The sequence below is a fragment of the Patella vulgata genome, chromosome 7 (assembly GCF_932274485.2).
Source record: "Patella vulgata chromosome 7, xgPatVulg1.2, whole genome shotgun sequence".
Taxonomy (NCBI): Eukaryota; Metazoa; Mollusca; class Gastropoda; family Patellidae; genus Patella; species Patella vulgata.
Window position 1 is genome coordinate 22,306,535 of NC_065885.2, and position 13,777 is coordinate 22,320,311.

Below are 13,777 nucleotides of genomic sequence, written 5' to 3' on the forward strand. Positions count from 1 at the left end.
GGATGGCCTTGTCAATTCTTTTATAAACACCCCGGTTGATTACCATTACTGACAATATTTACAGATAAACGAAAGTTTATGATTCACTAGCCCAAATAGTATAAAATTAACTTGTCTTTAAGATGTAAGGTCGGGGGGGGGGACTAACGGTGTGCTAGCCCGCGGTCGCGCTATACAGGTTAGGTCAAGGCACCGATTACACGCCGGGGTCCGGATACCCTGACGGCAACGATAGCCTCAAAAGGAATGAGGATGGTCCGGGTCCCATGGCGCTAAGGCCCGGGCTGCAGGGGACTTGTAGCTTTTAATTCCCAGCGTATAACTCTCTTAATACGCTGAAAAATACCTCGCCACGCCCTCCCTGAGACCAACCAGACTGTACTACGATCTGACCACCCTCTTAATTTAATCGTAAAGCCCCCTTCACGCATAACGAAGTCCTCGCTACGCGCACCTCACTCGCAAAAATTATACAGAACTTGGGTAAGAACGAGCGCACTGGACGTAGTGGGCGCGTGGTGGGCGCGGTGTCAATTTATTGCCGATTGAGTCATCTCATTGGTGCAGGTCCCAAGTTGCCGATAATACCCCCGTCAGACCGGGGTGGCGTCCTTACTTCGCTGCTACGACGACGGAAAATGGTTTTAGAGCGCGTTAAGATCGCCATAGGCGTGGTGGAAACGCCAGCTATCGGGATGTGGTCACCATGGTCGCCAATGATCGCCGAGTCACGGCGTTTGTTTTGAGCATGTTCAAAACAAACGCCATGGTTCTGCGATCTGAACTGGAAAGGTATGAGAATACGACTTTTTTCAAGTTTGTAATTTTTTGGGACATTTTCGCGCGTTGTGTTCACGTTTGTCGGCGACCTTGTTCCTTTTCTGGTCGCTGTACGGTCGCAGCGGCGCAGTAAGGACGCCACCCCGGTCGGACGAGGGCATAAGCTCTCCCTATACATTCTCGACACGCTTTTCGGCCTCGACTTCGCAACGTGAATATGGTGCATGGTCGTGGGCCTACCCCGCTCTCCACGTCCCTACTATGACCCCACCACGCTCTTACTACGCTCACAAAGAACTGGCTGAATTTTGAAGCCGTAGCAATGTCATTGTGTTCGTGTGACGAGGTATTGGTCTATTGATTTTTAATACAAACAATGATATGTGTTATTTTGATTCTTCTTTTTGGTGGCTATTTATTTTAATAATAAAATGATATTGAACCAGTGTTGCATGGCATTTTGTTAGCACAGTCTTTCGTAAAGTTATCAGAAGGTAAAATCGATTGTCTTTGCTGATATTAACTCATTGTGTTAGTTATTTTCCCTGATGTTTTAAAATAAAAAAAACTCTCTGGTCAGATTCCACTGTTTCCACGCACATTGTTATCCACAGTCGTCCATATAATTAATTCTGTTTAACTGTTTCAGCATTCGATGAGAAAAATCTCCCGCTGCGTAACTACGTCATTAATAACAACGACACAGGTGGATGGATCCCTTCGTATGGCGAATATGAAACGGGTGTTACGTTTCACTTATGTTGTAAGAATAGCAACCTGTCAAACCATTCCATGGTTTTACCAACAAGGATGCAGTTTTATTTACTGCAGGTACATGATTCCTTCGTAACGTTACCAACCTTCAACTTAATGAAATGTCAATATCCCATAACCCTTCAATTGGTGGATTTGATGTGTACGATATTCTCACTTAATGCGAAGATATCGCGTCTTTATTTCAAGAAAGTCATTATTGAATATGCAATTTTCATATAACCCCAGTTATCTTTTATTTGCATGGGGAAACGCATGTCTATTCAGAATTATATTACATGTCTGTCGTTTCCATGTAGCGTGTAGATCGATCCATTGGAATTCAACAAGCTAGAGGAAAAGAAGCGTGCAACAGAAAATAAGATAAACAATACGGTATATTATATGTAGCTTATTGTGCCGAGAAGGCGTTAAATTCAATTTAATCCAGTTCTTACATAGATAAAATGTGGGGTTGGAAATAGAATAAGTTAATATAATAGTCTCATTGGTTTTCATATAAGCGCGGCTGAAAATATCGATCTTAAATATTATCTTTCAGCCTGACAATAGAACGAGATGTTCTGAAATAGAAGGTATGGAACAGATAGCTGAACGATATGATTTTATCAAGTTGACACCTAACCTATGGACTTTGAATGAAACCGATTTGATTGTTCCAGAGACTGGCAGTTTTTATAATCTGACATTTTGTCATTATAAGTCCACAGGTTTGTCGATTAAAATAAATCAAAAACATTTATTTTACTATTCATTACCCACTATAAAGCAATGGAAACAAAGAAGATAACAACTTTGTTATCTACGCAATTATTACCAGCCGTTATTCTTATTAATACTTTTTTACGCAACAGATACTGATAATTATTTATCTATCGCTTCAAAATTTGTTAGTTAAAGGAGCTAAATCTCTAATATTTGGGACCTAGAAATTGACATAAATGAGTCACAACGCATATAATAATGTAATATGAATGTATATAAACTGATTTACGTTCAATCGTTTCTGTTTTTACTCTAATTTCAAATCATTTATGTTCGGCAAAATAAGCCAGAAGTTTCAATCCAATGCTAATCTCTAGCGTCTAGTTATTCCAGTCTACATCGATAGTATTTATTGCGCATGCTCTCCAGATAAGAATATGGTGTCAGTGTTTAACATGACTTGTGGAAAATGTCTAGCCTCGTTTTTACAAATGGCGCTGAAGCGTATATGGTACACGATTCGTGTACCAATGGTAAAATGTTTATTTTGTCTTAAATGTTGGATATCAGAAGCCCATCTTTTCCCGGTAAGATCACAATGTCAATGTTGATTTAAATTGACAAATAATTCGTGTTTTCAATGTCGAAGACTTTGGATGATATTGAGTTAGAGACTAAGCTACTTTAAGTCCAGATCAATAAAATACATACATGAATAACAATTACAGACTAGCAGGCGGACTATATCATTTTTGCATTCTATAACGATTTAAAATTCATACCCTTAAATTATTGATTATTGGTAATCATCTTTTTGGTTAACTCCTTCCAAATTACCTGTAGATTACCGTTTCGATTCTTTTATTATTTTTAATGCCAGTGACAATGTCAAGTCTATAAGTTACGACTGATTGCAGATTTCGTCATACTAGTCATAGGTGATTGTTGACTAGATTCTTGGTTAGGGTTAAGGCTAGCCATGTTTGTATCTCGTGACCTATGACCAAATCTGATAATAATGTGTTTAGAAAACGTTCCGCCATCTTGGAAATATGCTAAATTGGTGAACATGCGATCGTTTTACGTAGTTGTATATGGCAGAAATCGAATTTGCGACCCCGAAAACATATATATTGACACCAAAGACAACTACTTAATCCAAATCAGCACACCGTCCGATTTTTCCCGCCACAAGTGGCAGCAATATTAGAAACATGCTAAATATGTGAACATGTGATCATTTTTAATGGTTGAAATGTCAGAAATAGATTTTGCGCCCCCGTAAACATATATATTGACACCAAACACTACTACTTAATCAAAATCTGCACATCGTCTCATTTTCCCGCTTAAAATGGACGTCATCTTGGAAATATGCTAAGTATGTAAACATGATCATTTTACAAGGTTGTAAATGTCAGAAAATGGATTTTGCGCCCCCGTAACCATAGGCCTATATATTGGCACCAAACACTACAACTAAATCAAAATCTGCATATCTTCTCATTTTCCAAACAAAAATGGCCGCCATCATGGAAATATGCTAAGTATGTGAACATGTGGTCATCTTACAAGGATGTAAATGCCAGGAATGGAATCTGCGACCCCGAAAACATATATATTGACGCCAAACACTACTACTTAATGAAAATCAGCACATCGTCTGATTATCACGCCAAAAATGGTCGCCATCTTGGAAATATCTTCATGAAGTGATGAAAAAAAATCTGAAAATAGTCATAGGTCATGACCCCTGTCAATACTAATACAGTGCCAAATCACAGTTGATATGTCGATAAGATTATAAATAAGTTGAAAACACAATATAAGATGGAATATTATCGCAAAATGTCTGCCTTTCAAATAATGCCGTCCCATAGGCTACTATGAAGACCTACTCAAAAAAAAAATCAACATTGTTTTTTTTTTTGTCATCAAATAACAAAACCTACAAAATAAAACTTGTTTCATGATTTCTATCCGAAAAATCGACGGATTTACATTAGGATCGGACTATAATATCGATCAGAATTATGTTGCACACTGAACGGTGCATCTGTTATAGCATTTTCAAATAACTGATGCTGTTTTCCCCCTTAGCTGATAAATTCAAAAGCTGTCAATTTTGGTCGTACTTTATTATTTTATATTTCCACATATTGTCAATATGCCTTTAAAAAAAATTCAATACAATAACGTTGAACATGAATTATTGTACAAACATTAAGTACAGTACTTTAATATAAAATTTCAGAAATAAGAGAATGCATATTTAAAGAAGACAAGGGGAGCTCCTACAGAGGTACAGTGGATTATACAACTACGGGAGAGACTTGTAATTCATGGGAGAATAATTCTTATGCAACTAGTACGATTTACAAAGGAGCTTTTACAGATAATCATTGTAGGAGATTCATGGACTTTCAAGCAGGACCACGGTGTTTATCACCTGTTGGTTGGAGGTTTTGTCCACTTGACACCTGTGGTGAGTTGACGCTATTCCATAAATATTACGCCACATAACCTTACATGTTTACAGATTAAATAATTAACATTCTATCGCCATGTTAATGTGGTGGATAATTAACCCTGTCGATTTATATTATTAATCACTTAAAGATGCAGTATGTAAGAGCTAAATGTGCTTATTGCAGTCTAGTTTCTGGCTCCAAATCTTATATAAATTATGTTTTAGATATTTATTTACGTGACAAACCTATAATCAACTTTTCAGACCATTTGATAATCGAGATTTAAATGGATTTGAACATCCGCGAGGTTTAAAAGATATAAGCAATCTATGTCACATCTTCAAACAGTCACAACTTCGCCCAGAATAAAGTAATTTGAATCATTTCAATACATTTATTTTTCATTATATATTTTTCATTTCTTTATCTAAATCTTGCATAATGCATCTTTAAGAAAGTATTTGAGCTTGTGTTTATACATGTATGTCAGATACTAGTGGAGAACCAGATAATGTTGCTATGCACAGACCGGTGGATTCAGCCCCAGAACGAGATGACTTTTATGCGTATTATGCTGTGGATGGAAATCTAGGTAACTAATTATTTTTTTAAATGTTAGTGAAAAGTTATATTAGTGTGGTTTCTGGCATTAATATATAATTGTATAACATGCGTTTTAAATTAAGACAGATTTTTCTAGTTTCTTAAAAATGTATTATTCACACCTTAAAAATTTATTATTCGCATCAAGGTAAACCGAATGCCATTTTACAAAGACCAAGAACAGAAGCTTGGTTACAGGTTGATCTACAAAGCGATTTTGAAGTCCATTCTGTGACGATTTATAAAGAGAATCGTAAGTAAATTGTTTATTCGCAATAAACGTGTTAAATACAACAAAATGTTCGTCATTTGATGTGAAGTGATATCAGCACATAATTGATTAGTGATTTCCCGATTGTTAGTCAGTCTCTCGTCATAATCACCAGTCCATCCAGACTAGGTTAAATACCAAAGGTATATACAACAACAATGCTTTAGCTAGAGGAAATTGTCGCACGAGAAGAGGCTTAAAGCTGAACTTCGATTAAAAAAACTACAGAAATAATTAAATAAAAAAAATTAACGCCCTAAATAATCGCCATACTTGTTTTCAAGTTGTAGAACAATCATAGTGATTGTACGGCGTATACAAAAACAGAGACAGGTCAAGTGTTACCCTGCAGAAAATGTAAGAAACCCGCCACTACATTGGTTTCGACCTGAATTTTGGAAGCCGAAAACGACTGGGTAAACGATATCTCAGTGTCATCTGTGCAGTTGTTTTAAACAAAACGTACAACGAACCAACACTGACTAAACAAATGCAAATGGTCAGTTTTTCTTTCCAAAGCACAACTCAAACTTTTTTCAACACTTACTATTCTGACATATTCTTTCTCTTGTAGCATACCTCCCGTACAACGCCCGGGCTATAGTAGCTTTCACAGGTTTAAGAAAGTGGGACCATTTCTCTAATGGAGCCCATATTTGTGACGGGCCACATAATCTATATAGAGTCGATATATTTCGTTTTCAATGTCACCAACCGATTATCAGTCGCTATATTACCATTGTTAATACAGTGATGTTCCATCCGTCCAGATCTGCACCAAACCACTATATGCTAGAATTAGCCGAGGTAGTTGTACGCGCCAAAGGTAAGACATTGTTTAGTACATGAATATGCTAATCAAGGGAGGCATCCATTAGTGAAACTTTTAGTATAAATTCAAACGTTAAGTCAGTGAAAATAACCTTTATTCCACTCAAAGAAGGACGAAAAAGACAAATTTAAAACCCGTGTAAATTTTGCCTTTACAGATACTGGTTGTGGTCGACCTTTAGGAATAGCATCAGGAACTGTTCAAGATTTTCAGATAACAGCTTCTTCAATAGTTGATACTGAGTATGCTTATCATGGACGTCTAAATAGAGAAACTGGATGGTGCGCATGGCATAGCGATAAGCAACCATATATCCAAGTAAATATATAGAATTATACTGATTCAGGCGTTTTGGGCTGTGTTAAACCTAAAAGCGAGAGACAGGGCTTAAAGATGTAAGATTTAGATAAAGAGCTTTCTGTTGTTGATATAATAGTTAAAAAATAGATAATGAAAAGGAAACATGTTGAAAATTTCACTCAAATTACATCACTCTGTATAATGTTTTATATACCAATATGAGCACTAATCGATGCATCTAATTAAAATTACATGTATCGATTAGTGTTCAATGATCGTGTTTGAGATTATTAGGGCTGCAGTCGAAGCTCACCAATCAATTAGGTGGCATAGTTTAACCATGGACCGTATAGTATACGGTCTATGACTTATACACCAATGTTACAATTATATGTGCTTTTTGATCGATTTGCATCCAGTTTAGAAATTTAGCACCTTTAAAAAGAATAGCGTTTCGCTGTGTCGCCTACACGTTTCACTATGTAGTCTTTCAAACTGAGACAATTCGGTAAAGAACACTGGAACTATGTTCTTTATTTCGTTATAATGATCGATAGGAAACATCTCAACTTGAATATATCATTTCGAAAGTACGAATTCATGGGTATGAATCTTTTTCATAGACACCCCCCCCCCCCCACCTTGTCCGTAACCGTGTCCGCCAGTCCGTCCGTTAACAATTGGGTTGTTAACGCGACAGAGGCTACAGTTTTCGTCGGAATGTTTTCAAATTTGGTTATGAAGCATCGTGGTCATGAGATGACGAGCTCTATCAATATTCAACTTTATGTTTTCAAATTGATGGGATTTGCCGAAAGCCGTGTTAACGCGATATAGGCTATAGTTTTTGACGGATTCTTTTCTGATTTGGTGCTAAGCATTTGGGTCAATCTTCCGTTCCCGAGTTATCTTCCTTCCACGAAAAGCTTGTGAACGCGATATAGGCTATAGGTTTTAACAGATTTTTTTTTCAAATTATTTGGAAGCAATGGTGTCATAAGAGGATGATCTATAGAGATTAGTTTTCTTTTCGGATAAGTTGCAGTTGAAACTTTTATTGTGATTTCTAGACAGTTTTGTTCGTCGAAAAACACGAACAGTCCAAATTAAATGGCAGTCACTTGCGCCTGATTAGTTCAATCTACATAGGAGGTACGGTTTAACACTGCACTTATGTTTAGCCACGTACATGACTTCAATATAGATATTATTATTGTCACAAGAACTAGGCTGCATTACAAATAGCCATGGTTTTAAAATTGTTCACATGCAGTGTCTTGAATATTGAATACCAGAAGCCCATATTACACTTCATATACGTTTTTGTCATGTCGAAGACTCTGGAAAATACAGAGTTACAGCTTTACGCCTTAATAATCTCCAGTATTACTAAATATTGGCTTTCTATTTACTAAGGTTGACCTAATCACTGCAATGGAAATTCAAGGTGTAGTGATACAAGGATGGGTTGAAAACAGAGATGACATCATTCTTAAATTGTTTAGTGTATCGTATGGCGTAACGGAGGATACCTTGGTGTTGTACAAAGACAATAATAAAACGGTATGAAATTTTCATAATATTGTCCTTATGACACTCTACCGACCATAATAATTATATAATTTTAACCGATCACAGTCTTCAAACAATACAATACACACAAAAATATCAGTTTCTAAATTACTTTTCATTTTTTATTTTGTTATGTAGGTTTTTGAAGTTAATACGTTATTGGCTCCAGAAATACCTCAGACATTCAGATTTTCTTACCCTGCTGTAGCAAGATTCGTCAGAATTTCCATCATAGATTATGGGGTGAAACCATGTCTAAAGTTTGAATTAATCGGATGTCCTAAACGAGGTAAATTTGCTTTGTAGTAACTATTTTTGCAATTAAATTAAATTATTGCAAAAATGATCGATTTTGCAAAAGCACAACGTCTATTGAACCATTTTTGCAATAATAACCATTTTCGCATAAAAATGCATTTCTGCAATTATTTCTTCTTTTGTCATTATTTTCATCACCACCCTGCTGGTTCTCAGAATCATTATTGATATATTCACCATGCACGTGTTCACAAGCAACATCATTTTCATACCCATTTTATAAAAGTTACAACCGTCTTTCACTATTGAAATTTTATTATTTCAAAAATACTTTTTTAAAAAATCTGTCGGAGAAGGGGCATAACGCCGGAACGAAAAGTCACAAACTCTAAATATCGACAGGATTCATCCTCTCATGACCCCAATGCTTCTCACTAAATTTTGAAAATGTTATGTTTATAAATGTTCACAGGGTTTTCGGCATAAAGAGAGTGGGGTGGGGCGTTACTTTGTACTGTAAAGTTTCGGAACGCTGAATAGCGATAGAGTTCTTCCTTTTATGACCCAATGCTTCCCACCAAAGTTAAAAACTGTAGCCCCCGTCGCGTTCACAAGGTTTTCTGGAAGGGAAAGTCGCGGAATTATGAATATCGATAGAGTTTATCCTCCAGGACTTCAATGATTCCCCGCAGAAGTAAAATAAATCAGTTGAAAAATGTATCCTCTATCGCGTTTACAAGGTTTTTGGCAGAGGGAGAGATACACATCCATTAAATACTTTAGCCTTTATCGCGTTCTCCAAGGTTTTCGGAAAATGGGCATAGCTCTGGTACCGAACGTTGCGGAACACTGATTCACACCAAAAGAAAGATCATGGTGATGATAAAATAATGACAAAAGAAAACATTATTACAAAAATGTTTATTGCAAAAATGGTTCAATCGACGTTCAACTTTTACAATATCAACCAGTTTAGTAATAAAACTGCAATAATGAAAATGGGTATAAAATGGTGTTGCTTATGAATATTCTTCAGCATGATGAACGATTCTGTGTAAAAAGACATGATCATGATGATAATCAACATTCAAAAAGAAGAAGTTATTGCAAAAATGGTTTATTCTATGTTCTACCTTTGCAGCATCAACTATTTTGCATGCCCTAAAAGAGGCAATGTGCGTCATTTATAAGAAACAGAAACCGTATTAAATAGCGTTACAGTTCATTACTTTACCCAGTCTGCAGTATTTCGTAGTTCAGTCCAATACTTTACCCAGTTTGTTGGATTTAGTTGATCAATACTTTATCCAATAACGTTGTCCCGAGTGCTGTATTTTGTAGTTGAGTCCAATACTTTACCCAATTTGCTATATTTTGTAGTTCAATAACGTTTTCCCGTTTATTGTAGTTTGTACTTGTGTTCAATGTTTTACTTTGTTTGCTATAATTTGTAGTCCAATAATGTTATCCCGTTTACTGTATTTTGTAGTTGTGTTCAAAGCTTTACTCAGTTTGCTATATTTTGTAGTCCAAAAACGTTATCCCGTTTGCTGTACAATGTATTTTGTAGTTGTGTTCAATACTTTACCCATTTTGCTATATTTTGTAGTCCAATGACATTATCCCGTTTGCTGTATTTTGTAGTTGAGTCCAATACTTTACCAAGTTTGCTGTATTTAATAGTCCAATATCATTAACCCGTTTGCTGTATTTTGTAGTTGAGTCCAATACTTTATAAAGTTTGCTGTATTTAATAGTCCAATACTTTACCCAGTTTGCTATAAAAAAAATAACCTTTACTGTATTTTTTGGTTGAGCCCAATACTTTACCCTGTTTGTTGTATTTTGTAGTGGAGTTTGATCTCAAATGTCACCCCTCAAGTGAATTCATCGGCTGGCAGGAACTTTATGGTCATAATTTCTACATGGACAATGTCGGGGATAATAGCACACAAATACTGCCAGGGGTTGGTGATTGCAAAGATGCATGCACCAAATGGTATCTACCCTGCAGGTCTGCTGTATATACATACAAATATAAACGATGTAAGCTTTTACTGGGCGACAGATACAGCCGACACTACGTACAGTGGTGGATAAGAAAAGTTGGAAGTGTGTCCTACTTACAGAGGATGTGCCTTAGAGGTGAGTCAAGCAAGGTTTCGTTGTTTATTTATCCCACAGTACATGAAAATAGACAGTAAATACATATGAAAATTTACATATCAGTGCGTAACTTCCTCATGCCTCCTGGCAATTATTTTCCAAACACTTTTCTGACACCCTTCCTTTTTCCTGTAGACAATAATTACACTTTGCTTCCAAATGTTTTAATCATTGAGTATTATATGAATGCTGTTTATATAATTATTATTTTACACCTACGATTTTAATAAATGGCCTTTTTAATTCACGTCGTATCCGTCACGGAGGAAAGTAAGCTTTCACAAATGATACCTGATTTGTCATAATTTATAAAATACTCCATGTCGCTGGTTGCTTTATTATTGACAGATTCTAATAGATTTCAGACAGATCACTGATTTCTGTGTTTTTATGTAAAGATTGTGCCATATTGTGGCATAGCACGTTTGCTTCGTTATATGTTATACAAATGACACAATAACTGGATTTTGATTATTGTGCAGTTATAGGTAATAATCATTAGTATCAGTGGATAGGGTAATCGCAATTAATTACATTGCTAAACAATAAGAAAGGGGCTGTAATGAATATATTTCAAAATAATGGAAAAGTAATTAATTACATTAGCAATGTATTGTATTCTTTAAGTGGCATTTAGCGATCGGGGAACAAATTAACAGAACACAGTTTTTATGGGATACAATCACTAGTTTATTCTAAAAGCACGACGTTTCGACAAGTATCCTCTTATCGTTATCAAGCACAAATGACGAAAAAATAAAAAGGAAATCAACTTTTCCCCCTGGTGCTAGTTGGCATAGACCTTTCTCAATGTTGGCGATAAAAACATCATGATTTCTTGGTGTCCAGGATGGGGCAAACTTCAGGCCCTTAGAAAGTAAACTGATTTGGTCATTGGTTAGATCTTTACTGCTGAGGTTGACAACTGTTTTAGTAAGGAAGTCAGTCTTTAGCATAGTTGTATCTGTTTTCTTGGTTGTTACATTATCTTTCTTTAGTTGTTCATACTTTTTGAGGTGTCGGTGTTTAATTCTTTCTTCGCTGGCTTGGTTGGTGGAAGTCTGAGCCTTGCGGATGGAATTAAAATCCTCTGTAGTAACTAGATGATTAAGTTTCAGATGTGATGCTCCAATATCTTGCAGAAGTCGGTGCTTAGTATTCCGGTGATGTTGAATGCGTTCACGTACTAGGGATTTACTAGCTTGAAGTAAGATCTTATTTGCAGCATTGGAGTTAACTGGACCCTTAAGTTTTAATCCATGTGACACAATTTCACTGTCTCTACATCTCATGAGAAAGGTTAAGTTATTACACACTCTTATATATTTATCTTCATTTGTCATTTGTGCTTGATAACGATAAGAGGATACTTGTCGAAACGTCGTGCTTTTAGAATAAACTAGTGATTGTATCCCATAAAAACTGTGTTCTGTTAGCAATGTATTTGCCCAGGCCCGAAAGAAGGTCTTTATTTTACAAATAGTATTATACAATGCGGGTGGGACGATTTACACAATACTACCCAATACCACCCCAATACCACTACAATATAACCACATACTACCTAAGACTCCAACGTAATGATGTAAAATGTGCATATCAATTGATTTTTTAAAAAAATAATTAGTTATAGCGCGGGAATTGTACTTTAAATGCGATTACCGATCTCTGGCTGTTCCATTTGCCTCCCTATATCAACCAAAACAAGTAAAAACTAACCCAATTCTACCAAATACTACCACATACTACCCAATTTTATCAGTTAGCAACCTAATGTTTTCAAATAGCAGCACATTAGTATAATTACTATAACGAATGTTCGATAATTTGCAGAAAAATGAAATGTTTGCGCAGTTATCTCCCTTTACAACCGATAAATTGCTTTCCAGATTAATCATCCTCTTTTGCTTTGCAGTGGGTTTCCAGGAGGACGAAGTAAGAATAAGAAAAACAAGTATTTTGTTGTGTATATTTTAATCATTATATATAGTTAACTACTGTATTATTATATAAGATGGCCATGGGTATCGTCAGGCGGTACCCATGTTTGCTTGGTTCAGAACCATCTCCAAACAAGTGCGATATCTCAACTCTACTGAAAGAGATTCGCACCCTGAGACTGCATTGAAGAGACAATCCCCATCGCCCGTAGATTTTACTGCATTGACATTGGTTTATTTGGTATACTGCCTCAATAATTTGTCAGCTACTTCGTCAACAGGGAATTTTATTGGTACTATTGTAGGGGATAAATCGACACGCCTCTATTTGTGAATTAGCATCTCTCTTTCTGCGACACTTCTCAGTTTGTCAACATTGTGATTTGCGGCCTGAAAATAAAATACAAAGCCTTACTTTCACTAATCTGCTTAAACACTTACAGCTTTGTCGGTTTTTTTTTTGATGATTAAGCACAACAAAACTTGATTAGCCAATCAACAATCTTATTTCCGTTGATTAAGTGACAAGTCAGGTGGAATGTATATACGAGTAGAGCATTACACATTTGTAATAAACATGTGCAATTTCCTTAATTTTTAAATAACCATCATCCATTACGTAAATATGCAATAACGTAATAGTTGACATGAAAAAAATAAATATAAACATATGCGAATCAAAATAATAACAAGCGCTTACCCTTCACACGACACAAACTAGGTCATTAATAGTTGACATGAAAAAATATAAACATATGCATTTTTTTTATTAAAGGACGTGCCTTCTGACGATACCCATGGAGGGGTTGAAATTGTTATTTATAGACCGCTGGCCATCTTATATAATAATACAGTATATAATTATATATAATAGATAAAAATATACACAATATAATACTTGGTTTTCTTATTTTAGTTTCGTCGACTTGGAAACCAACTGCAATGCAAAAGAAGATGATTAATCTGAATAATCTAAAATCCCTTTATCGGTTGTAAAGGGAGATAACTGCGCAAACATTTCATTTTTCTGCAAATTATAGAATATTCGTTGCAGTAATTATACTTATATGCTGCTATTTGAAAATATTAGGTTGTTAATTGATAA

General features: G+C 35.7%; 1 protein-coding gene across 1 annotated transcript; it reads left to right on the top strand.

The window, feature by feature from the left end:
- Positions 1–6,300: 6,300 nt before the first annotated feature.
- Positions 6,301–8,305, top strand: LOC126828044 (uncharacterized; the record flags this gene model as incomplete). The annotated part of the gene is made up of 3 exons (XM_056102262.1): positions 6,301–6,430; positions 6,594–6,667; positions 8,153–8,305. Coding segments are annotated over 3 exons (357 nt in total), but the record flags the coding sequence as incomplete, so codon positions are not given.
- Positions 8,306–13,777: the final 5,472 nt, after the last annotated feature.